At 32.0% G+C, this 27017-nt stretch overlaps 4 protein-coding genes across 5 annotated transcripts; 3 read left to right on the forward strand and 1 right to left on the reverse strand.

The window, feature by feature from the left end:
* Positions 1-2754: 2754 nt before the first annotated feature.
* LOC124838114 (glucomannan 4-beta-mannosyltransferase 9-like) lies at positions 2755-7904 on the forward strand. The gene is made up of 9 exons (XM_047313633.2): positions 2755-3698; positions 3817-3915; positions 4081-4333; positions 5893-6003; positions 6168-6304; positions 6452-6565; positions 6661-6860; positions 6976-7170; positions 7271-7904. Exons 1-9 carry the CDS (start codon positions 3369-3371, stop codon positions 7431-7433), a joined length of 1602 nt encoding a protein of 533 aa, XP_047169589.1. The 5' UTR covers positions 2755-3368; the 3' UTR covers positions 7434-7904.
* A 3265-nt stretch (positions 7905-11169) lies between these two features.
* On the forward strand, positions 11170-14884 carry LOC124838113 (pentatricopeptide (PPR) repeat-containing protein). Of its 2 annotated transcripts, XM_088092121.1 has the most exons (3): positions 11170-13800; positions 14250-14497; positions 14599-14884. In XM_088092121.1, the coding sequence occupies exon 1, from the start codon at positions 11249-11251 to the stop codon at positions 13583-13585; it is 2337 nt and encodes a 778-aa protein (XP_087948247.1). In that variant the 5' UTR covers positions 11170-11248; the 3' UTR covers positions 13586-13800; positions 14250-14497; positions 14599-14884. The 2 variants fall into 2 exon arrangements, with proteins under 2 accessions (XP_087948247.1, XP_047169587.1); XM_047313631.2 differs by having other exon boundaries at positions 14250-14884.
* A 782-nt stretch (positions 14885-15666) lies between these two features.
* On the reverse strand, positions 15667-16555 carry LOC124838118 (Thioredoxin superfamily protein). Its single transcript, XM_047313638.2, has one exon. It carries the CDS (start codon positions 16489-16491, stop codon positions 15844-15846), a length of 648 nt encoding a protein of 215 aa, XP_047169594.1. The 5' UTR covers positions 16492-16555; the 3' UTR covers positions 15667-15843.
* Positions 16556-21202: 4647 nt separating this feature from the next.
* LOC124838112 (enolase) lies at positions 21203-25806 on the forward strand. Its single transcript, XM_047313630.2, has 17 exons — positions 21203-21359; positions 21635-21698; positions 21961-22025; positions 22124-22171; positions 22365-22451; positions 22532-22612; positions 22943-23044; positions 23127-23207; positions 23361-23435; positions 23534-23596; positions 23692-23769; positions 24534-24728; positions 24841-24891; positions 24989-25077; positions 25247-25298; positions 25383-25439; positions 25514-25806. The coding sequence occupies exons 1-17, from the start codon at positions 21294-21296 to the stop codon at positions 25592-25594; spliced, it is 1335 nt and encodes a 444-aa protein (XP_047169586.1). The 5' UTR covers positions 21203-21293; the 3' UTR covers positions 25595-25806.
* The last annotated feature ends 1211 nt before the right edge of the window (positions 25807-27017 follow it).

Consider the following 27017-nt stretch of genomic DNA (forward strand, 5'->3'; position numbering starts at 1 on the left):
ATGTACTTTTTTTAGGTTTTATTTTATTTTTTGTTTTTTAAATTTTTTGGAAAATTTAAAAACATTTATAATTTCTATTTGATACAATAAAGTCTTTAATTTAATATCAACTTTAATTTTTTCTGTTAAATTACTATTAATGGTATGTATGTGCATAACATATGTTAATTAGTAATATTTTTTTTACATGTTAAGAACATTAACATGACACACGTGTTATGTGTTATATGTCACATAACAATGTTTTATTTTAATTTAATTTTTATATTTAAAATTTTGATTTTATTTTATTTTTACTTTAAAAAAAATCAATTTTATTTAAGTGAAATTAAATTAATAATTAAGTTTAATTATAAGTTATATAAACATGTTAAAATATTTTTAAAATTTTATATTAAAATTAATGTTATTTTATATATTTTTAATACCATAAAAAAAATTCCTACTATGTATTAATTACTTAAAAGTTATAAGTGTTATTTTATATTTACATTTTTAATATGTTAAAAAAGATTATAAATTTAAAATAAGAATATTATTTATTAAAAATTTATAAAATAAAGTTAACTTTAATATTTAAGTGAAATAATCTGATGTATAAATTTTAAAAATATTTTAATATGTATATATAAATTATTATTAAACTTAATTACTAATTTAATTTTATTTAAAAAAAATTTCTTCATTTAAAAAATAGTGCATTTAAAAAAAACTAAATAGAGTAAAAATATTCCAATAAAAGAATTAAATTCAACACAAATACTTCTATATAACAATAATATTGACACATGGTAATATACGGACACATGGTTCTAGCACGATAATGATTTCACAAATGATATTTTTTTTAAATTAATTTTTTTAAAAAAAATATATATTATAAATTGGTACGTGACATGTAAAAAAATATTAAGAAACTAATTAAATCGTTTCAAAAAATGAGAGGAGTTAATTACATCAAATAAGGAGTCTTTTTAAATTTTTCACATTAAAAGAACAGACTGTATTATTCTCCTATATTAACACAAAAAGAGAATGCAAGCAATTTCTATAATTTTAATGGAATGAAAATATATAAAACTTTAGATTTCATGATTCTTATAACTTTCACAAACATAACTATGAAAAAATACTTACCTCGATCTATTGTAAAATTCCCTCAATTAATAATTTTCTCTTCTTTCACTTTTCTAAATGATTTTTTGATTTTTGATGATATAAAAATTATCAAAAGAAGTATCATTTTGTCATAATCAAATAAAAATTATCAAAAGAAGTCTCATTTTGTCATAATCAAATAACGTAACTCTTGTTTTATATTTCAAGAAACCTATTAACACAAATAAAGCCTTTTCCTATCTTGTGATATTTTACAAACTTTAAATAAATATCAAAATGTCATTTTGAAATAAAAAAAATAAATTAATTTTAATAATTCTAAAATAATTATTATAATTTCAATATATTTATATTTTAATAATCATCACGTCTTTACGTCAAAATCATTTTCTAAATTACATAAATAAAATATTAAATTAATATAATTTAACATATTACTTTGTAAAAATGTTGAAAAGCTTTTTAAAGGTAGAAAACCAAAAAATCTATTAGGAAGAAAATTACTTGTGTAATTTGTAAAAGCTTAATTGTTAAAAAAATAAAAAAAGTGGAAAGAGAGTTTCATGATTTAAAACTGACAAATCTCGTCTTAATTTTTAGGGACAGGGTGTTAAGTCCACCATTCCGGAGTCCAAAGAAACAGTATGTTTAATGGAATAATTCTTAAAGTAAATTAATATAATTTAAAAAATGTGATTTTTACTAAAATATCTAATTTGTTTGTCCCATACAATTATGGGATAGGATGTGATATTCTTAGTAAACTTTTCATCTTTACTTTATAAATTATATTCTCACTCTTAAAGAAAAATTTATTGATAAAAAATAAAACTAAAGACATGAATGTAATATATAAAATATTAACAATAATATTAATCAAAACTTTAAAATAATAAATTTATTATTATTTTTTCTTATATAATGATTAATTTTTTATTTTCATTTCTTATTACACTTAACTTTTGAATTTAAACTTTATATTTATAACATTGAATACTATTTATTTATTAAAAATATATGTTATTGAATATAATTATTATACTAAAAGTTATTCTCAACATACAATAACCACTAAATATAAAAAATATATAATTTTCAATTACAACAAATATACATTTTATTTAATTATATATTTTAATATTACTCTAAATAATTATGAACATTATAAAGACACATCAATTTAATTACTGTTACATATTATACTATTTATAATTGATTTTTTTAAAATTTTATTAACTATTTTTTTTCATATTATTAACCTTTTGGTTTAAACATTATATCTATAAATTGTAGAAAACCATAATATTAAATATAATAATACACAATAAATATTCTATTAAATTAAACAAAAACTATATTGTTTTTTAATAGATATTTAAAATATAAAAAAAAAAGAAAAAAAAAAGTCGGCTTATGTGTAAGGAGGACGGGGTTCGGACTGGTATTAGTTGAAATAGTCACTAAAAAATATAAAGAGAATGAAATGTCATGTGCCGGGAAAATTAAGGCAAATGATTATAACGTTCTTAACTCGGGTGATTTCCATAATCTTTGTATTTTGATATTCTCACCCTACCTTGCCAAGGTGCTTCTTTTTTATTTATAAAAGCCACACTCTCCTGGTTTTGCCTCCACAACTTACTACTAACATTAATCTCAACATTATAAAAACCCATTCAAGCACCCACACAGAGAAGAGAAGAGAATCTCTAAAAACAAAAATAAAAACATTCTCTCTTATTCTCCTTCCTTAGTTCTTCTTTCTCCATTTTCTGTCTTTTTTTCTATTTTTTTCCTTCCTTTTCTTTCACCTTCTATTTCTTCTCTGATTCTGCATTTCGTACATGCTGTCTTCTACTTCTCTCCTGGTTTGATTGACGAAGCAAAACAGGATTTGTCACAACTCTTGTGGCCTCCCATTTCAGGAGAATCACTCATTGGCATATAGAGCTTGTTAAAAGAAAAAAAGAAAGAAAAAAAAAAGTGTTTTGAGATCTGGCATGTTATCCTTTTCTCTCTAGCTTTCTTTGTGGGGAGTGTTTGTGTTAGAGTGACTGACATTCCAGCTCTGCTTCCTTTGTTTTGCGTGGCCAAGAAGCAAAACAACAATCACGAAAAGAAAAATATATTCCATTGAAGTCATTCTTTTAACCCCTTTTGGATCTACCACTCACACCTTGAGCTTGGCCTAGCTTTGCTTCCCATTACTCATCACTCTCTTTTCTTCTTCTCACATCAAAACGCTTCCAATGGATCGTTTTTCTTCCAGTACCGTTATCCCTGAGGCGTTCCAAGGGGCCAAAGATGACCTCACCACACAGCTTGCATTGGTTTGGAATCAAATCAAAGCGCCATTGATTGTCCCGTTGCTGAGACTGGCAGTGTTTCTGTGCTTGATCATGTCGGTGATGATGTTCATTGAGAGGGTCTACATGGGCGTTGTCATAACTCTGGTGAAGTTGTTCGGGAGAAAGCCCGAGAAACGTTACAAATGGGAGCCAATGAAGGACGACATAGAGTTGGGAAACTCTTCTTACCCAATGGTTCTCGTTCAAGTCCCCATGTACAACGAAAGAGAGGTACATATTACACAGTACTTACCTCTTTCTTTCACCACTTTTAACACTTGTTATCATGTGCAAAACTTTTTACTTTTGAGCCTCGATCTTAGTTAATTCTCCTTGATTTTGAATGCAGGTTTATCAGCTCTCTATTGGAGCTGCTTGTGGGCTTTCTTGGCCTTCAGATAGGATCATCATACAAATCCTTGATGACTCCACTGACCCAACAATCAAGGTTAGCATTAAAACTCAACATGGTTAGTTACCGGTGTTAGTTCCATTCCGTGTGAATGATGTTACTATCCCGGGAACGTACAAAGCCTGGATTGGACATACTCAAATGAAGTGCTTGTTCTTTGCGGGCATTCTGAAACATTTTGTGGTGACTTGACAAATGCAGGAGATGGTGCAGCTTGAATGTCAAAGATGGGCAAGCAAAGGGGTGAACATAAAGTATGAGGTTAGAGACAACAGGAATGGGTACAAAGCAGGGGCTCTCAAAGAAGGCATGAAGCGCAGCTACGTGAAACAATGTGATTGTGTTGCAATCTTTGACGCTGATTTTCAACCAGAGCCTGATTTCTTGTGGCGAACCATCCCATTCTTAGTGCACAATCCCGAACTAGCTCTCATTCAAGCTCGTTGGAAATTTGGTAATCTATTAATTTTGTTTTTATGTCGAGTTGAGTCTTTCTTAATTAACTCCTAACATTCAACATCAGCGATCACAGGGACAACAACCCTTGCTTAATTTAGGTCTCTGGTTTTCTTGATGGCGGCTTTCGTTGCATTAATCTAGACTAATATCTTAGATTAGACTGCGAGTCCTAAAATCAGAACTTGCTCTTAAAAACTGTCGGTGGGTTTTTTGTTTTGAACTTGTTTTCAAGAACTAGTTTGTTTGGTTGGTTGGGGAGAGGTAGGTCCCACTTTGTGGTTGAACGACCGTGTACAAATCGCAGTCTAGCACCTTCAACTTTCGTGGTTGCCTTTGATTTAAGCCACGTATTCTTTTTCCTATCGTTTTTTTCACTTCTTTGTGTCTGTGGGGCTCACTGTTTCTACTCCCCTCCAAAACCTATAATGCAGACTACAGGGAGCAAGTGTTCCTTCTCCTTTCCTTTTTCTTTTTCTTTCTTTTAGTTGCATTTTCCGTGGCTTTGATTTCTTTTGAGTTTTGTCCCGTGTTGTGGAAAAAGGTGGGAATGGCAGATTGGTAAACCTCTAAACTTTACATTATTTTTGGGGACAGTCTGTCATGAAAAGTCATCTATGAACTGTTAGATGATTAACCATGATATAATAATTGTTGTCACGTATATATTGTCCTGACTAATGAATTCATTTATGGCTGAATAGGGTTTGGTTGTGTCATTGTGTGGCCGAAAAGTCTGTTATAACGATGGACCACTGCTTAATGCGGAAAAGGGTAATTAAAATTTAGAGGTAAAATAGATCTTTGACTGGATTAGTAAGTAACTAAGAAGGTAAAAGTAGAATGTTGAAAGAAACACAAAATTTCATTGATCCGACTCTCAAAAGTTCGTATTTGACGTCTTTTTCTTCATGTAGTTCGTTTTACTAGCACTATACATGCGGGTATTCTGCAACATGCTATATAATTTTCGTGAAACAACAATGATCACATAGACTCGATTAAGCAAAAAGAAAGTAAAACAAAAAGAAGATGATAATGTTTTAGAAAAATGTGTGTTCTAAAAGGTGATTTTCAAGAATGCTATAAATTCTAAAATGTGAACTGGTGAAGGGCCATGCTCCAGTGACATAAAGAGTAGTTTCAATTGAATATTTGAGGGGTCCAAATATTATTATTGCTGATTTCTGCTACCAGATAGGAGGGCAATACTTGAAAGCTGCAGTGCATGTATGTATAGTTCAAAGGGTATTTCTGACTTGCGAGAAACAACACCGTTTGTGATATTATTGTGGTTGTTGTTGTCATCATTGTTCTTATTGTGCTACTTCATCTTCCTTTTTTCCCCCTTACTTGTCTTCTGCTCCTTCCGGCAGTTGCATGTGCAAATTTAATGGTGGACCTTATTTCGTAGTCACTGTCTATCTCTACTAACCGACAAGTGGATCTCTTTTTAACTCCTGCAAAATCAATTTATTTACATAATGCCATTGCAAATTTCATGCCAGCTAAGGAAGCAATTTATTTATTTATTTTTATTTTATTCTGTGATTCCAGTGAATTCCGATGAATGTTTGATGACCAGAATGCAAGAGATGTCATTGGATTACCATTTTACTGTGGAACAAGAAGTGGGGTCTTCCACTTACGCCTTCTTTGGATTCAACGGTAATATGATGCCAAATGTTTCCACCTTTATATCTGTCCATTTTTCTTCTAATTAAGGAACAAAAAGACAACAGGGACTTTTGTGAAATAGTGGAAGCTAGGTCTTGTTTTCATGTAGCAGGAAGGTTTAGTAAATATTTTTCTACTCTTTAAAAATGCTTTAGGGACTGCGGGAGTGTGGAGAATATCTGCATTGAATGAGGCTGGTGGATGGAAGGATAGGACCACAGTGGAAGATATGGACTTGGCTGTGCGAGCCAGTCTCAAAGGATGGAAATTCTTATACTTGTCTGATTTGAAGGTTCGGTTACTCCAAACTTAAGAACAGTTAAATCCATTTTAAACATACAAAACATCATGGTTGTGAGAATTCGTGTTTTAGTGATAGGTAACTTCTGGTTTAGTTAATGTTTGTGCTGTGTATCTGATGTCAATTTTATTTTGACAGGTTAAAAATGAATTGCCAAGCACTCTCAAGGCCTACCGTTACCAGCAGCACCGTTGGTCTTGTGGTCCAGCCAATCTTTTTAGAAAAATGGTCTTGGAGATCATAAACAACAAGGTTAGTTTGTTTTGTTTGCTTGAATAATCATGAATATGCAGGAGCAGGACAACATATGTTGACTAGTTCCAAATTCATATGTATGTCCATTGCAGAAAGTGTCATCGTGGAAGAAAATACACGTGATATACAGCTTCTTCTTTGTTCGGAAGGTCGTAGCACACATCAACACCTTTGTGTTCTACTGCATTGTATTGCCTGCAACAGTTTTGGTGCCTGAGGTTGTGGTCCCAAAGTGGGGAGCTGTTTATATCCCTTCTGTCATCACTATTCTAAATGCAGTTGGAACTCCAAGGTTTTGATTTCTCCCAAGTTTAGCTCTGTGCTCAAATGAACAGAGTTTCAAAGAAAGAAACTTGTTTTTCAAGTAAACATTGTTGACTTTATTCCTTGTGTTTTCTGTGTTTCAGGTCACTCCATTTGCTGGTGTTCTGGATTCTCTTTGAGAATGTCATGTCGCTTCACCGAACCAAGGCAACAATTATTGGTCTACTAGAGGCTAGTCGAGTGAACGAATGGGTTGTCACAGAAAAACTTGGTGATGCTTTGAAGGCTAAAGCAGGAGGCAAAGCACCTAAAAAGCCTCGATTCAAGATTGGAGACAGGTATGAATGAGTATTCTTGCTTCACTTGTTTGATAACTTAATGTTGTATGATGTTGAGTTGCTTACCTACATTTGTTGTTTTTGTTTCAAATCTCATCAGGATTCATTTATTAGAACTTGGAGTCGCATTCTACCTCTTCTTTTGTGGGTGCTATGATGTTATGTTCGGGAAAAACCACTTCTTCATCTTTCTCTTTATCCAATCTCTTGCCTTCTTCATTATGGCATTTGGATATGTTGGCACCATTGTTCCTCAGTCCTAGGAGGACCTGGCATTTCTTCTTTCGGCTTCTTCACCTTCCATGCCTTCATATCAAAGTGTATTATACTGTTTACAACGTGGTTCTGGCAAATTACAAGCTTGTTAGTGTAAAAGAAAGGGTGGTCATTCTTTAAGGTGTTGCATAATCAGAGTCAGTGACTCTAAAGAGTTAGTTTTCTTGTGAATATACTGCAAAGATATATAAGGAAATTACGGAAGTTCTTCACATTAAAAGGGAAGCGTACAGAACAAGAAAGCAGAAATCATGTGGCATTCCTCAGGAGCAAACATCTTTGATTGGATGGATTGTTTATAAGATTTTGTAGTTTTTCTTTCTATTTTTAACCTTTCTTTACATTGTATTTGTTTGAAGAAATAAACAACTTCAAGAAATGGGATAAAATACAGACTTCCATTTTGTATTTCCAAATATAAACAAATGTTAACGCCATACCAACGAAAGTTAATTGAATTGGCTGCATTTAACTATAGTGAATTAATTTATGGGAAATTGGATGGCTGGCAAAAGGATTACTTATGTATCTCAAGAAAACCTAGCAAAAGAACATGAAATAAGGGTTAACTATGTTTCTTTTTTCTTATACTATAACACGATATTTGTTTTTGTTCTTATTTTAAACTTTGATCTTGTAAAATTTTCATACTTAGAGAAATGCATAGGTGCAATCCTCCACGCCCAACAATGTTAACTATTTTTTGGCATACTACTTTTTGGCATGACAAATGACGAATCAAGTTAGGCTTTAGAAATATACTAAAGAAACTTGTTAGTTGGTGGTGGATCTGAGTTTGTGCCTGATATAGGAAATGAAAGATGTGGTTCTTAAGTACTGTAGGTGATGGAGGCTAGTTGGTAGTTCTTTGAGATGTTGTTTGTTATTTGCTTTGTTTGATATGTGGTGATCTATTTAGGTGTTTGAGTTGTTATGGTGGTTCTTGATAGTGCTACTTCAATTGCATTGTTTTTGGTTGTCACTGTGTATGAAGGTGGTTGGTATGTGTGCTTCTTTAGTGCTCGGTTAGTGGTTTTGTGCTTGGTTCCTGCTTGTTGTGTACTCAGTTCCTACTTGTTATGTCCTATGTGTCGGGTTCTAGTTGTTCTATGCTCGATTCCTAGTTGTTTTGTGCTCGATTTGTGGTTCTATGTTTGGTTTGTGGTTCTGTGGTCGATTCAAGGTTTTGTGTTAGGTTGTTGGTTGTTGTGTACTTGGTTTGTGGTTTTATGCTAGATTATTTAGTGTAGAAGTCTTCAAAAAATAATATTTATTAAATGTATTATTAATTAATATATGTATTATTTACTTAATAATTGTATGAGTATATGTATTATTGTGTTGTTCACATCCATCTCATATGTGACTGAGATGCTGACATAACATCGTTTGAATAAGTTGTTTATTTACATTAATGAAAAAGGTTCATAATGAATTATTATAAATCATATTATACCATATAATATAGAGACCTTTAATATCCTTTGTTATATTTTAAGTTGATTTTATTAATTATTTCATCATAAATATTTAATATAAATAAAAAAATTCCTCGTAATTAAGTGTCTTCCATAACTACAATAATAGTAATATAAAAAAACATTCAAATTTAATAATATAAAAACAAAAAATAATACCATATATAATTAAATTATTTACTAAAAAATATTATCTAAACGAAAAAAATTAATATCCTACCAAAATATATATTATATTATCTTATTTATTAATTTTAGCATTTCAAATAATTTGTACAAAACATACGTTATTCATAAATATCATTTTATATTACTATTATTACTAAAGACAATTTGATATTCTTTATTTTCTATATATTAAAACTTTTTTTTTAAAATTTATCACAAAGTTAAATCTCTCAAACTTTCACAAATTTTACTTCTAAATTAATTTTTTATCTCTTCTAATTCCCTTAAAATAACAATACACATTTTATTCTACCTAAATCCATTTAATCACTTTTACTCAAATCCATCTTAATAAAAAATAAAAGTTTGAGGGGGAGGGAGAATGATTGACTTTATTATGGTGGTACGGGGCAATTCCCTTTTTCATTTTCAACATAAACAATGGATTATGATATGTTAACAACTTTTTTTAACAATTTTTTAATAATAGAATATGTGTCACTATTTTATTGGCATGTAAACGTACAAATAACAAGCTTTGTTGTAAACAAATTATAAAAAAAAGTTGTTAAAAAATCATTTTTCATAAATAATATATTTCCTTTATCTACTTCACCTTTCACATAGCTGTTTTCTATACCTATTTTCTTTTATTGTTGCAGATCATGCTCATTCTATCCCATTATTTACATTTATATCTTCAACAAGAAAGTGAAAAATGACATATTTTCACTTTCTCAAAAAGAACAACCAAAAGATGTTGTAATGAAATTTATATATGATGTATAAGATAAAAAAACTCAACCTCTTCAAAAACACTCAGCCCAAACCAGATTAAAGCTCCACCAATCTCAAACAAATTGTTCAGCAGGTGTTATTCAAACTATAAGGCTTAATTAAGACTCTATATACTAATTTGATTGACCCATTATGTTTTTCAAAAATATAAACTTTGACATGCAACTTTTTTACATTTTTTTTTTACTTTTTACTATTTTTAATAAAATATAAAAATTTATTTTTTATAATTATTTTATTTTTTAATAAATGTTAAATGAATATAAATACGCACCATCTATTATGTCCTTTTTAACATACACCATTCTACTCTTTTAACATACACCTTTTTACATACACCAGGAATCACCAATAAAGTAAGTTTGTTGCCTCATTATGTTTTCCAAAATTGGTTTTTATTATGTTACCTTATTTTATCTGATAGTTGTATTAGATCTACTGTCATGTTTGGGTATTTTTGAGGATAGAAACTTCACATCAGCACTTGCTTATAAAGAAAAAGTAGTTACTTATTTTGTTTTTTGTTGTCATTTTCCTTATTTCTCAGTATGGATTTCTTTGCTCTAAAAATGGCCTTGTTCTTTCATTTCCTACTTTTCCAGATAATTACAAAGTATCACATTTCACTTTCCAAATGATGTCTTACTATACATTCTACTAAAAATCACATTAAGAAACCAAATCACATTATGTTAATTTTGTTGATAAATTTAATTAGTCAATGATTGCTTTTAAGGACGTTTTATTCTAATGATTTCCTTCTATCCGTAAAATCTAAAATCAAAACTCTACCTTTTTTGTGTATATTTCCATTTGGAATATGGTAGCGTAAGTCTTCCTTTTATTATCAATAAAATACAATAATTTAACTTTTATTCACAATAGAAAAGAAAAATATATTACATTATAAATATTATATAATAATTTTTTTAATTATTTTAAAATAATAATAAAATAATGCATATTTATATTTATTTGACATACATTATAAAAATAAAATAATTATAAAAAATTAAATTTGTATGTTCTTTTGAAAAAAAAAAGTAAAAATTAAAGAAAAATAATATTAAATAAATAGAAAAAAATTTGTGTGTGTCAAAATATTATTTTTGTTTTTTTATAAACCTTGTGATATAAAAAGATCACTTCATATATATATATATATATATATATATATATATATATATATATATATATATATATATATATATATATAATGAATTAAATTCGAACATAATAAAAGAGAGTGATGGGTAGTATAGATATAAATTGGGCCGAGAGTAGAGCCTAGAGCTGTTTGGGATATGAACAATTCAAGCAGCAACGTGAAGCATTGAGAAGTGGTTTTTGAGCGCCATATGATGGTTCTGGGAAGTCGTTCTGCTCTTCGCATTCTTCCCAATTCGCACTTCAACAAATTCAGTTCCTTCTTCTGCTCCCAATCACTCAAACTCTCTGAATCCGCCTCAGAAAACCAGCGTCGCCTTCAAAAGGTTCAAAAACTCGAAACTTTACTCAACCGCGGTCGCACAATCACCGCAAGAAGGTTCCTCAAATCCCTTTTTCTCTCCAAAACCACATTCTCCTCTCTCTCCGAACTCCATGCCCACGTCTCCAAACCCCTCTTTTCGGACACCCTCTTATGGCTCTGCTCCGTTTCCAAAATGCTCAACGAAGCCACCGACTTGTACTTTTCCATCCGAAAAGACGGATTTCTCCCCTCCACGCGTTCCGTCAATCGTTTGCTCCGAACCCTGGTGGCTTCCGGACATTTCGAGAAAACCCTTTCTGTCTTCGCCGACGTTGTGGATTCTGGTATTCGGCTCGATGTTGTTACTTACGGAAAAGCTGTTCAGGCCGCGGTGATGTTGAAGGACCTCGATAAGGGTTTTGAGTTAGTGAGTTCCATGGAAAAGGAAGGACTGGGTCCTTATGTTTTTGCTTATAACTTGCTCTTGGGTGGGTTGTGTAAAGTGAGAAGGATCAAGGATGCTCGGAAACTGTTCGATGAAATGGTTCAGAGAAATATGGTTCCGAATACTATTACTTATAACACGCTCATTGATGCGTACTGTAAGGTGGGTGATTTAGAGGAAGCTTTTGGCTTTAAGGAGAGGATGAAGCAACTGAATGTGGAGTGTAGTCTTGTCACGTATAATTGCTTGTTAAATGGCCTTTGTGCCTCCGGGAGGATGGAAGATGCGAGGGAGGTGTTGTTAGAGATGGAGGGCTGTGGCTTTTTGCCTTGTGGGTTTTTGAGTGTTGTGTTTGATGGTCATTCGAATGGCGCAGGTGATCGTGGTTTATTTGATGGAAAAGAAATAAGGATAGATGAACGAACTTATTGTATTTTGCTGAATGGACTTTGCAGGGTTGGAAGGATTGAAAAGGCTGAAGAGGTTCTGAACAAACTAGTGCATAATGGAGTTACTCCAAGTAACATTTCATATAACATACTTGTGAACGCATATTGTCAAGAGGGTGACGTGAAGAAAGCTATGCTGACAATTGAACAAATGGAGGAGCGAAGGATGCAGCCTACCCGCATCACTTTTAATACCCTCATTAGCAAGTTCTGCGAAACTGGAGAGGTGGACCAGGCAGAGACATGGGTTAAGAGGATGATAGAGAAGGATGTTTCCCCCACTGTGGAGACTTATAACTCATTGATTCATGGTTATGGTCAGAGGGGCAATTTTGTCAGGTCTTTCGAGATTCTCGAGGAAATGGAGAAGGCTGGGATAAAGCCTAATGCCATCAGCTATGGTTCTCTAATAAATTGTCTTTGCAAAGATCGTAAGCTTCTTGATGCTGAGATTATGCTTGCAGATATGATAGGTTGTGGGGTTTCTCCGAATGCAGAGATATATAATATGCTCATTGAAGCTAGTTTCTCACTAAGTAAATTGAAAGATGCTTTCAGATTTTTTAATGAATTGATGCAAGGTGGAATAGATGCAACTCTTGTGACATACAATACGATGATAAATGGACTCGGAAGAAATGGAAGGGTGAAGGACGCTGAGGATTTATTTCATGAAATGGCAGACAAGGGTTTCAATCCAGATGCAGTGACATACAATTCCCTGATCTCAGGATATGCCAATTCATTAAACACCCAGAAATGTATTGAATTGTATGATAGGATGAAGATGGTAGGCATAAAGCCTACAATTGGGACTTTTCATCCGTTGATCTGTGCATGCAGGAGGGTAGGCATGGCGGAAGTGGAGAGAAGGTTTCAGGAAATGTTACAAATGGATTTGATTCCCGATCGATTTGTGTATAATGAAATGATTCACGGTTATGCTGAAGATGGAAATGTTCTGAAGGCAGTGTCTTTGCACCAACAGATGCTTGATCAGGGAATTGATTCGGACAAGGTGACTTACAATTGCTTGATTCTAGCATATCTTAGAGACGGAAGGGTTTCAGAAATAAAGCATATTGTTGATGATATGAAGGCTAAAGGGCTGGTTCCAAAGACTGATACATATAGCATTCTGGTTAAGGGACATTGTGACTTGAAAGATTTCAATGGTGCATATTTTTGGTATAGAGAAACGATTGACGTGGGTTTGCTTTTAAATGCTCGCATTTGTTCCTTGCTAATTTCCGGACTAAGGGAGGAGGGAATGCTGCCGGAGGCCCAAATTGTATCCTCAGAATTGAGTAATAGAGGACTGAATAACTAGAAGACTGAATAGGAAAATCCTTGCGCCGTTGTTCAATGCATTATGATTGGAAAAGGACAGGTGCCTAATATCAGAGAGTATGTGATATATGTATGCTCTACATTATAAAACTCATTTTTGCTGTTATTACATCCAAAGGGGGGTTGTTAACCCCCCCCTGGCGACGAGACGAAGTTAGATACCAGAGAAAGAGAAGTTAAATACAAGCTCAAATGGTACATGACTAATCCCAATTCTAATTTTTTATTCATAATTCTCCATGGATTTTAGTTATTGATAATTGAACGTTTGGGAAAAGTTTGCTTGAAACTTTGAACATATGAAAATGAAACATGCATCTTTTTGAGTTTTGCTATAACTTGCCAAAATAATGACAGTTTATTGAGTGTGTGAGTGTGTGTGAGAGAGAAGGAATTACTGAATAAGTACATAATTAACACGTTACAATCAGATTCTTTAAAGACACATAATATTTCTGTTTATTCAAGTCAGATACATTGACCCGTATAATTGCGGATGCTTGATATTTCTTTATTTGTTAGAACATATAGTGTTTGTTAATTATATCCGCAATCTTTTAGTGAAAAGTTATATGAAGATTAAAGGGTTGGATCCAACATATATATGCATTCAAATTTTAGTGGAGCGTATTTTTTTGGTACAGGGACATGTTTGAGGGAGGTTTTCATCAATATCTACTTGAAAGAAATATCGTGGGTCTTTATCACTCGGTTAAGGATCCTGCAGCTCCTAGTTGATGTCATTGTTGGTTGTGGGGCTGAAATTCCACCAGTATTTGCCACAAAGAAACAAACGGGAATATGTTTGTGGCTCAAAAAACCGAGGCATGGTGTCGCTTCTTTCCCGAGTATGACAGACCAGAGATGCCAGAAGTTTCGAGAATAATTCCAGGCTTGTGTTTCACATACCCTAGTACCCTACTTTTGCGTAGTGAAACTGCGTTCAACATTTTCTGTAGTGGTTATTTAACATTTTAAGGATGATATTTGCAGAACAAATTTATCACGAGGTTGGTAGTCCTGACTGATTCTATTGAAGAATTAGTTTATCAAAGTGGAGCTTAACCGCAAAGGTTTACTTTTAAAGGCCTATGATTAGTGGAGGTTGGGTTGTCTTGTAAACATTATTACCGGTAGGTTGGGTTGTCTTGTGATTTAAGTCAATTTTATGTATATGCAACTATGAAAATAATCTCATGTAACATGATTTTTGAGAACCATTATCAATTTTATGTTATCTTGTACACGATGAAAAGGAACAAAACTCTGGTTCCGCTTTTACACCAGTACCACTTTTTTCCTCCATCCATTTTACATCGTTCCAAAGACAGAAATTTCTTTACCTCCTAACATAATAATAATTTGAAACATGGACAAAACTCAGATTGGAAGCAATAAAGGTACATAGACTACTTTTATCGAGACTTTGGTTCAATTTGTTTTTTGTTTTTAATTGGTTGAGGGCTCTTTTTATCTTGGAAAATCATACAGTTACCTCTATAAGAGACTAAGTTGGACCCACAAAAGATATATATTACACCTACTTTATTTATTTTAGTTGCATAGTTTTATGCGAGTTTTGGAAAGAAATATCAGCATATAACGATAAATTGAGGATCAACCACGATTCATTATTGAACATAAAACTAGGATGCGGATCCCCTTAAAACATTATATAAACACAAAAGTGAGAAGATGAGTCTACTTTAACATCAAAACCATGATTAGCTTACCAAGTTGTACCTGTAGCTATAATTTGAGGACCCATCCATCTGATTTCAACAAAGAAAGTGGAACTATGCGAGGTTACTTAACCAGTGCGGACATGATTTCGACGTTACGAACCATCAAGAGGCGCATCAAACAAGTCAAAGCTTAACGATCATTAAACCAAATCCAAACTATCCAATAGATCAGCATCCAGATCAAGTACTATTATTTTCGCTTGCATGTCTACCAGGAAGGCCAAAAAGTAAATCCATCAACAAGAACTCTTCAATCAAACTCTAATTTACCCATTCTTTAAAAAAAACGATATAAAGAAGAAGATCAAAGCCAGTCGCCACAAAAAGCTCAACACCAGCACAGGGTTTTATTATTACAGGCAGAGATAACACCATTGAGGTCTAATTCATCGACATTATTAACAAAACTCTAAACCAATTAAAAAAGGGTAACTCGCGTGCGAGGAGAAAGCGAAATCCGGAGAAAGAGGAAGAAGAATTACAAGAACCGAGTTCAAAGGACATCGAGAATGTCCTGAGCGCCACTGAAAGTGAAGGCACCCCCTTCCTCCAAATTGAAGAGCTTCACAACCCCATCCTCGGCCAAGAGAGCGTAGCGCCTCGACCTAACCCCCAACCCAACAGGCTTGTCGCTGAGATCGAGCTCGCACCCAATGGCTTTCGTGAACGTTCCGTTTCCATCGGACAACAAGAGCACCTCGTCGTTAACCTTGAGGTCCTCCTTCCAAGCCTTCATCACGAAAGCATCGTTCACCGAAATGCATGCAATGGTGTCCACCCCCTTCGCCTTCAGCTCCCCCGACTTCTCCACGAAGCCCGGCACGTGCTTCTGTGAGCAGGTGGGAGTGAACGCGCCCGGCACCGCGAACAGCACCGCCTTCTTCCCCTTCGTCAGCTCCGACACCGTCGTCGTCTTCACCTCTCCATCCGAATCCAGGTAGGAGAAGGTGGCCTCCGGGAGCTTGTCGCCGACGCCGATGGCAGCGGTGATGGGGGAGGAGGAGGAGGAGAATCTGAGAGGCTTGGCGTGGCGGCGAGCCGGAAGGCGAATAGAGATTTTGGGAGTGAGGGTTTTGGGAGGGAGGAGAGAGACGGTGGTGGAAGAGATAAGCCTGGAGAATGTAGTTAGAGATGCAGCCATGGTGAATGAGTTGCAGAGAATAGATGAGAGTGTGGCGGTCAGCTGATGAAGAAATGAAAGAATTAATGAATTATGTGTTGGGTAAGGAAACGGGTAGTGGCGTTGTTGGGTTCAGAGTCCACAATGGAGAGGCCTCTTGTTGGCCCAAATCTAACTACATTTGACCATTCCAAAAATATCTATTATTTTCGAAGAAATAGCTCTAAAAAATTAACTACTTTTCACATTTATAAATTCTTTATTTTAACCTCACACAAACACAAGATCAAAACAAATTCAAAATATATGTACAGAGATTAATATCGACCATTTCTTATGCATGACTAAATCATTCACACTATATCAAAATAGAAATTAAATAAGACAAACAAATGTTTCTAAGTACTGTACCGTGACTCAAAATTGGTAATTTAAAAAAAAGAAAAGTTAAAGAAAAATGTAAGATGGAAATATATGAGCTGGAGAGTAGCTGTTAACATTTTTTACGATGTTTTCCTTGCGAAAGATCCAAGGGCCAATGGATTGGGCCATCCGTCTCCTTCAGTTTTTCTTTATCCACTCATACTCACTGGTTTACAATTTTTCTTCCCTGTTTTTATTTTTATTTTGAAAAGATAAATAATCAGTTCAATTTTTTTATTATAATAATTTTGATCATAACTTAAACCCTTGAATTTTTTTTTATTAAAAATAAAATCAGTTTACAAAACACGTCATAAATGTTAACATCGTTTCATATGTCAAATTTATAAAATTAAGTTATTTTCAAGTTTGTTTTTTAATTAATATTAAAATCATAATTAGAATTTATTTTAACAATATTTATTATTATTTTTTGGTCTATTATGTTATATGCTTTTATAAAAAAATTGTCATTGGACTTATCGTTTCATTCATTGTCCAATATAAATCTTTTTTAACATAAATAATAATAATAATAAATGTTTAAGAATAAAAACACAAATTAATTAAACAGTTAAATGAAAATCATCTTGTCATAAGTTAACTTATCGGTGGCCTCTGACGAGTGACCTATAGCTCATTATTCTTTTTCCTGTGAACAGACAACTTTAAGAAAATAATAATTTTAATATTTTATTTTCATTAACAGATATTTAATTTTTTTATTTAAAATATCAAATGTTATCAGTTTTTGTTTAATCTTTATATAAAATTAAAAACAAAAAATTATGTCAACCAAAAAGAAAATTAGCTGGATTATGAGAAAATAAAGAATGAGAAGAAAAACAAAGAAAAAGGCGAAAGAAAATAATGAAATCTTAATTAATTAGCTGTATCTGAAATTCTCAACGCTACTTACTATTTTCCAACAATAAGACTGTATCCCATGAAATTATCATCACTGGATTATTCTGCTACATTTAGTGTCATTGTATTCACCGATAATTTGTATTGTTTGTTAAACAAAAAGCAAACAAAAAGTGAAAATAATTTAAAAATATGTTTTATTTTATAATTTTTTAAACTTTATTTAGTCTTCACGAAAATATATTTTATAATTTCTCTTTAGTTCTTCAAAACTTTTGTGCGTATTTTTTTCATTAAAAATATTTTCATCAATCTCACGAATCACAAAGTCAATATCACAACCATAATAAAATACAAAATATAAAAAAAAATTATGAAAACACCATATTTTTTATTTATTAAATTGTGATATAAAAAGATGGTTAGTGAATTAAAGAAGACATGAATGAGAAAAATAAAGAGGCATGTGTAATGACGAAGAAATGCAGGCTACAGCTCATAGATTTGTACTACCCACTCATTAATTAATCATAATACAAAACAATACAAGTCATTTCTTCCCAACTAAAATTATTTCCTATTTGAAACCCATAAATAAGATTGAATAAATATTAAATAAATTATTCATGTAATACATTTAATGAATATTGAATAAAATAAATAAATAAGTTTTTGAAATTGTAGACGCATGGCGAGTGACTATGGTCTAAGCATCTTAGGCAACAGGATCGTCACTGGTCCATGGAATATTCCATGTAATATTCGATTTGGTTTGTATATTTTTTTTCTTTACTGAAGAAAATTGTCTTACTCCTGAAAGCTACTTTTTGTTATTATTATTTTTTACAATGAAAAATATATAAGAAAAAAAAAACTCTATTAAGAAGATTTATTGAAATTTATCTTATGCTATAGCAGATTTATAAAATTTAAGAAATTTTGTATGATTAATCTGTATGATAAGTTTTATTCTTAAACATTACTACTCAAACACACTATCAAGGTGATTGAATTTCACTTAAAAATAAAATCAACTTTTGTAGTTGATTGAGTTTCAGTTAAAAAAGTAAACTATTTTTTTTTTTAGTTTTAATAACAAATATCTTATTACAATTTAAATTAATTAAAAATATATATTTAAAAATGTTAAAAACATTATTGGAATATATGCATTGGGGTTGACAATTGAAGTGAAGTTCAATTATACTTCTCACTTGTGCAAATTGCAATGACCCACCACTCTTGCGTACCAAGTAAACTCCACGTCCAGACAAAGAGTCAAACATTAGACCACACCCACAAAATCACCACTCTTCATGTTTTCTTCGTTATTACAAAACAACATCCAATAATAAAAAACACATTCTAAATACTGAGGTTTTTTATTTACCAAATATGTTACCTTTTTTTTTATTTCCATAACTGTTTTAATGTATGACAATATTAACCTTATTTTTAATTTTTTTTATTAAATATAAAAATTTATATTAACTTATCTAGCTTGAGTAGTTCCTAAAATTAAAAGCAGTCAAATTCGATGTTCTTGGCGTTCCTGTTTGAATAGGACTTTGCAAATGTGATGCATGCATCCATCCACCAAATAAAAATATATTTTTATATATGTTTTATTCTGAAAAAAAAAAACTATATTTCTTTGATGCAAATTTGTTTCATACCAAGGAGTTAATAAGTTATATTTTACAGAAATTAGTATGTCACCCTTTACAGTAATTATTATTATTTTATCTGATTAATCTAAGTTATATTATTTTTCTGATAATTAGAATATAAAAAAGAAAAATTCCTCCTCACATTTTTTGTGTGCCCGCTGACTTTGTCTTGCGCTTCAAGCAAATTGAAAAGCAAACCACAAAGAAATCTATGTCATGATATAATTACCAGTTTGTATGTGGTTATGATTTTCACTGATCAGGGTTTTCCAAATGAATAAACCAAATAAATAAATACACAACACCTACATTAAAAATTTGTATTTGCAAAAGTAAGGCTACAGCTCATAATAAATTAATAAATTAGGCAAAATTAAATTTCGGAAAAATCCTTTGTATACTTTCTAAGTTTATTCTCCTCGAGTATTTACTTAGAACTAGCCTGATTCGAAAGCACTTTTATAAGAGATATTTAACCTTTAGATCAAAATTTTTATATTTAAATTTGAGTTGAACTTAAATTTTCAAACTGAATTTTCTAAAATATTAATTTTTTTTAGCGTGCATTTACCCATTTGAAAATAGTTAACATTTTTACTTATTTTTTTTATGATAATAGAAAATAATAAAATTATTATTTTTGTTATTATTATAATTATAAAATCAAATTATTTTTATAATTTTGTTTTAAGTAAATTTTATTTATTTTGTAGGTAAAAAAAATTAAATTTAAACGAAGAGTCACTTAAAAAATAATGTCAATAAAATAATTATTTTAATTTTAAAAAATATTTAAAAATAAAATTAGAAAATAAATATGAAAGAAAATCTCTTATTTATATATATATATATATATATATATATATATATATATATATATATATAGATAGATATGTATAGATTTAAACAAAATAAATAAATATATAGATCGAAATTTAAATCTCGTTATTTCAATTAATGTTATTATTAGAAACACCTGGTGTTTAAAAGACTTCATTATAAAATAAAATAACTCGAGAAATTTTAAAATAAAGAATGGTAAAGAAATGTAACAATGATTCTTAAGCAATATGAAATTAATTAATTATACTCAAATATAGAGACATTAACTATACTCATAGTTAACCATGGAGACGGAATATAATTTCTAAGTCCCTGTTTACTTTATTTAATTTAAGAAAAAGTAGAGAATAAGAATCAAACACCAAGAAAGTACGAAAAAAAATTAAATATATCACTAAGATTTGCATAAAAAAAATTTATATACTTTAACATTAATTAACTATATTATAAATTTTCTATTATTTAAATTTTTATCTTCTTCTGCCAATTTAAGGAGAAGAAAAGAAAAAGAAACAACTTAAAATTAAAGTAAACAAAAAATAAGAAAAAGACATCAATAAATATTAAATATTTCAAACAAATAGAAAGATATTTATATAATCCATTTTTACCAATTATATCATATCATAGATATTTTCTTTTCTTTCAACCTTTCACTCTAGTTGTTCAATCCAACAAACAGGTGTGCTTGTCTTAGAAAACTAACAGCTAAGAATGCTTGTTAATGACAAAAGATTCAAATTTTTACCGTGAAACAGGATTAATCTCTGAACTTGAAATACTATGTCTAATACATAAAAAGGTTAAATACAATGAATAATTAAGGTGTGCAAAAGTTGTTTTTCCTTAAAGTGACATGTGACTAACAAGAAGCATCACAGGAAGTTTAAGCTTGGTAAACCTAAAAGTGAGCGAGGCATAGTTGGGGGATATAAATAAACCCACACACCACTCAGGCCTCCTCAAACTCTACTTCTTTTTCCCAACAACTCACTCCAGATCTCACTCTAATCGCAATCCATGGCAACCATCCTGAGCATCAAGGCCCGTCAGATCTTTGACAGTCGTGGCAATCCAACCGTAGAGGTTCACTTTCTCCCCCTCCTCTCCTCATCCATTTCGATACTCCCAACATTTCTGTACCATATCCACTTTTCCTCTTAATTTTTCTGTTATTACAGTTTCAATCCTTCTCCATATTTTATTTATGTATTTATTTTCGGATGGATTTTATTTTACAATCTGCACAGTTTGTTTGTTTGTTTTTTCTGTTTTTTTTTTATGACTGAATTTGAATCTGACTAGATAGAGCCTTTTGTTATCAGAAACTTTTCTGATGTGTTGGATGGTTCCCATGTTAGGTTGATTTGCTATGCTCCGATGGTACTTTTGCTAGAGCTGCTGTTCCAAGTGGTGCATCCACTGGTATAGTTCACTCATTTCTCTCAACTACGATTTCTCTCTGCAAAGTTGTTGGTGTTGTTTTCCTACAAAGTTCCAATAATAAAAACCGTCATTATTTCATAGTGTTTTTGTAGTATGGTACAACTATCTTTTTGGGCAGCTTCCATTTTTATTTTTTTAAACAGAATGTAGATTGTTTTTCACTTGTGTCCAGCCCATGTATTGTTGGTGGCTTGCGTGTTCGAATTATCGCTGAGACTTTTTTTTTTTTAAACTTTGAAAGGGATTTACGAGGCACTTGAATTGAGAGATGGCGGGTCCGACTACCTCGGAAAGGGTGTATCAAAGGTGAGTCATGTATTAGTGTACTAAATAGTGTGAAGGGTTTGTCTTGTTAGATTGATCTATACGTGTGATTTTTACCTGGTATTTTCTTGCACTTGCAGGCTGTTGACAACGTGAACAGCATCATTGCCCCTGCATTGATTGGCAAGGTTGGTTCAGTTTATTTTACAATTTACTGTAATGTTGTTGCTAAAGAAACTTCTGCATATGCTAGGACTTGCTCATTCTGCGGCTAATTTTAGTTCAGTTCACACGAACCTGTAACGGGGAAGTTCAGTTCTCTTGCTAAAGGTTGTTTAGCTTGATTTAATTTTTATTTTGCTATTTTGTTATTATGAGCAGGACCCAACTCAGCAGACAGCTATTGACAACTTAATGGTTCAACAGCTTGATGGAACTGTTAACGAATGGGGTTGGTGCAAGCAAAAGGTGCGTAGCTGAATATATTTGGAAATTTGCGTTTTTTTTTAAATCATATAATACTAATGCAATTTTCGTTGCGGTTTTAGCTTGGAGCAAATGCCATACTGGCAGTGTCTCTTGCAGTCTGCAAAGCTGGTGCCAGCGTCCTGAAAATTCCTCTTTACAAGGTAATTATTCGTGAACTGCGGTATTTACATCTTAGATGTAATTGATTCTTCAGATCCCTTATGTAACTGAAGTTGTCCTGAAAGTGTGTATAAGTATGTGATATGTCTAAAGACAAAATAAAGGTATCTGCTGCTGTGATGACTTCTTTATAGTCCATTTAACTTTTATGAAATCCATTGTTCAAGATCGACCAGATAGCTATGTGTTATTTTACCATAAGATTGTTTACAATTATTCTCTTACAAAGTTACAATCTTTATTTGATTGCGGTCTTTTGGTCTTCTGTTGTTTTCGTATATCTGACATGGCATTTCATTCTTTTGATGCAGCATATTGCAAATCTTGCTGGTAACAAAAAATTGGTTTTGCCTGTTCCTGCTTTCAACGTCATTAATGGTGGATCACATGCTGGAAACAAACTTGCTATGCAGGCATGATTTCAGACACCTTTTTCTGTCTGAGAGTTGAAGTTAGACATCTTTCTGATATTTATGAAATACTATGAATATGCAGGAGTTTATGGTTCTTCCCGTGGGTGCTTCCTCTTTCAAGGAAGCCATGAAGATGGGGGTCGAAGTATATCACCATTTGAAGGTTAGTTTGCATGTTACATCCATTAACTTTTTCCCACATGTAATTTAAAAACTTTGCCAGATTAGGGTGTCATTTAATGTAATTGATGCCATTTTAAAGTTATCATTGCTTTTTATGTCAGTTATTTACAAAGGGTTACGCATTTTATTTCAGTCTGTGATTAAGAAGAAATACGGACAAGATGCAATAAATGTTGGTGACGAAGGTGGCTTTGCTCCAAACATTCAGGTCAATGATGATTTTTAACTCGTTTCTTTTTATGCATGGAACTCTGGTGCCAGCTCATCCTTCTGGCTAGTAACTAATAAGCTCTTTTGATTGTTCAGGAAAACAAGGAAGGTTTGGAATTGCTTAACTCTGCCATTGCCAAAGCTGGCTACACAGGCAAAGTTAGTATTTTTCTCTCTTCATATTCTGTTTATGGTGCTTGGCTTTTCAGGTGTCTTCTTTTACTCAACTTTGAAAATTGCTATCTTGTTCTTAGGTTGTCATTGGAATGGATGTTGCTGCTTCCGAATTCTACAAGGAGGACAAAACATACGATTTGAACTTCAAGGAAGATGTAAGCTCTTTGTTATTTAGCTTATTATTGCAATTGTTTTGGAAGGTGATAAAAACCAGATATCTAATTACTGGCGAATGTGAATAATCCCCAAGGAAACATGCATAGCAAAGAGTGTTGGACATTCATTGGAAACAATATTAAATAAAAACAGTTTAATCACTAAACTTTGAGAAAAGGAAAATTTAACAATAGTGCAGACTGCAAGAGTCCTCTAACCATGGAAACCCAAGGTCTTCACAACCTTCTTCCAATTTATGCCTTCTATTCTTTCTTTTCACAATTATTCCCACTTGCCCCCAGTGGAATTTACTTTGTCACTCATTTGCATGTGATTGTTATATTGAAAAAATTGATTATTTCCTCCTTATCCGTGTGTGCAAATCCATCCTCAAAACCCCTCACGCATTCTGGTGACAGACCTTAGTAGCAACAGAAGTATTTGTTTTGGCAAGCACAAGTATAAATTATTTAAATATATCAGTAGGCTTGTTCATTTTTCCATTGCATATTCAAATTTACAAATACATAATTATAATTGAAAATAATCATTTTGACTACAGTACATAAGCTTGTTATTTAAAAGGCTTGAGAATTTGATTGTAACTTAATTTCCTGTTTGGTAGCATTCGTTGTACTATACATGCATAAATGGTTGGACTGTATGAAGAAATATTATATTAAATATATAAAATTACGGATACCATTCTTACATATTTACATCTGGATTCATTATTTCTTGGCCTTTTTTGTTTGGCCTGCAGGACAACGATGGCTCACAGAGGATCTCTGGCGATGCTTTGAAAGAACTGTACAAGTCATTTGTGTCAGAGTACCCAATTGTATCAATTGAGGATCCTTTTGACCAGGATGACTGGGAGCACTATGCTAAGCTGACTGCTGAGGTTGGAACCAACGTACAAATTGTCGGTGATGATCTGTTGGTTACCAACCCTAAGGTTTGTTGTTTGATCAAACAGAACTTTTCCTCCCAAAATATGTTTTTATTCTGTTGAAGAGCCCGGGAGGATTTTCCTTTGACTTTTTGCTTTTTGCATTTTGTGTACACAGAGGGTTCAGAAAGCAATCGATACCAAAGCATGCAATGCTCTTCTCCTCAAGGTACTCTTGTACTATTGATAACATTTCCTGTGAAAAGTTGTTTGAGCTTAGTAGATAATATAAGCACCATAACTTGACACAAACCTGAAATGAACAGGTCAATCAAATTGGTTCTGTGACCGAGAGTATTGAAGCTGTTAGGATGTCCAAAAAAGCTGGATGGGGTGTCATGACCAGTCACAGAAGGTTTGGATCTGTTTTTAAATCCTACAACTGTAAGATCTTCAGTAGGTTTGGCCGATCACAGAACAGTCGCAGATGACAGCTGTGAAATGGGCAACAAACCGTACGGCTGTAAGATCTTTAACCAGCTAACTGCATTCTATATACTCACATCCTTATATTTTGGTTGCAGTGGAGAAACCGAGGATACATTCATTGCTGACCTTGCTGTTGGTTTGTCAACGGTATTGTCTTTGCTTAATTAAACTTGTGTTATTACCACTCCAATGATGAAGTCCAACATATTAATGTTTCCTTTCCATCAACAGGGTCAAATTAAGACTGGAGCTCCATGCAGATCAGAGCGTCTTGCTAAATATAACCAGGTTAGTGTTGTTCATTGTTCTAGTTTCAGTCTTATTGTTAAGTCTTTTTGGTAAACTTTGAGCGCTTGTTGCAGCTCTTGAGAATTGAGGAGGAGCTTGGTGCTGAAGCAGTGTATGCTGGAGCTAACTTCCGTACCCCTGTTGAACCATACTAGAGTTTTGAAGTGGAAAAAACCTGGAGACCCAGAGTTTTGAACAGTGAGATTTCATCTTGCGGTTTCAGTTGTGATGAATAAGTTAGTTAGAATAATTGTCGGTATAAAGACCTTGTCAATAATTTTGAGTTCTGAGTCACAGAGCTGATAGTTCCGTGTTTAAACTTTAAAAGGTGTTTTTAATTATATTTAGTTTTAATGCTTGAAGCCTACTTTCAGTTTAGTTCCAATTTTATGAGTTATCTAAAAATGCTTCTTTGCGAAGTTACTTTTTTTTTTTCCTTGATTCGTGCCCAATACTACGGTTTGTGGATAGATAATACTGTCTTGCTAAATATAGCAGCAATTTCTTTGGATGAGAATGTAGTGCATAAAGTGTCCTTATACCGAGCTGGATAGATAATACTGCCTTGCTGAATATAACAGCAATTTCTTTGGATGAGAATGTAGTGCATAAAGTGTCCTTATACCTAGTCGCCAAGGACGATGACACATTTGCAGTGTCAAATTCTTGTGGTCTTTTTAGATAAAATCTAGGGAAGCATTATAGTGCATCACTTTTCTATGGCTTACCGAATCTGTTTCCAAATCTGTGGTCCATTCATGATCCTTTCCAAGGGCTTCCTGTGGGCGGGTCACTTCGGAAGTGATGTCCAAAGTTTTCAACTTTAATAGAGCAAAGTTTCCATTGACTAGAAAATGATGTCAAGATTTTCCAACTTTAACACAGGAAAGTTTCCACCGAAAAAGAGTAATATAATTGACCCTCTAGACCTGTTAAAACAGTTAATTTTATAATTGGCCATCTAGACCTGTTAAAACAAGTTAATCAGTCAAATTTTGGTTCACCATGTAAATGGGTAAGATTAACTTGTAATTAATTAATCTCCAATCTGTTTACAACAAATATCTGAGAGGGAAATATCATTACTCACATGTTAAAAGTGTTACGGAAAAATATTATTCTAACTATTTGATATTCTTTACCTTTAAATTTGTAAATTTTTCTTCTTATATAATGTTTATATTTTTTTTTATTCAAAACTTCATATATGTACATATATTTATTAAAATTCACTTCTAACTATGTACATGAAAATGTGACTGAAATAAATGTTACTTGATAAGTTTTTAGGAGATTCTGTTAAAATAAGTGTCTCTTCCTTCATCTTCATAATTTCTTTCTGCCCCTTTATATATTTTAAATTTTATTTTTTTAAAAAATTTAATTTTAAAATATATAATCTAGAAGTATTTTAGAATATATAATTCAAAATATAAAATTTATATTTCAAATTATATCATTCGAAATACAAAAATAAAAAATATTTCTTAAAATCTGAAACAAAAATTTTGCATTTGATATTTTATAATTCAGGATATTTTTTCTTTTACATTTTAGATTGTATAATCTAAAATCTAA

This window comes from Vigna umbellata, chromosome 5 (genome assembly GCF_029865625.1).
Source record: "Vigna umbellata cultivar VRB3 chromosome 5, Vumbellata_1.0, whole genome shotgun sequence".
Lineage (NCBI taxonomy): Eukaryota > Viridiplantae > Streptophyta > Magnoliopsida > Fabales > Fabaceae > Vigna > Vigna umbellata.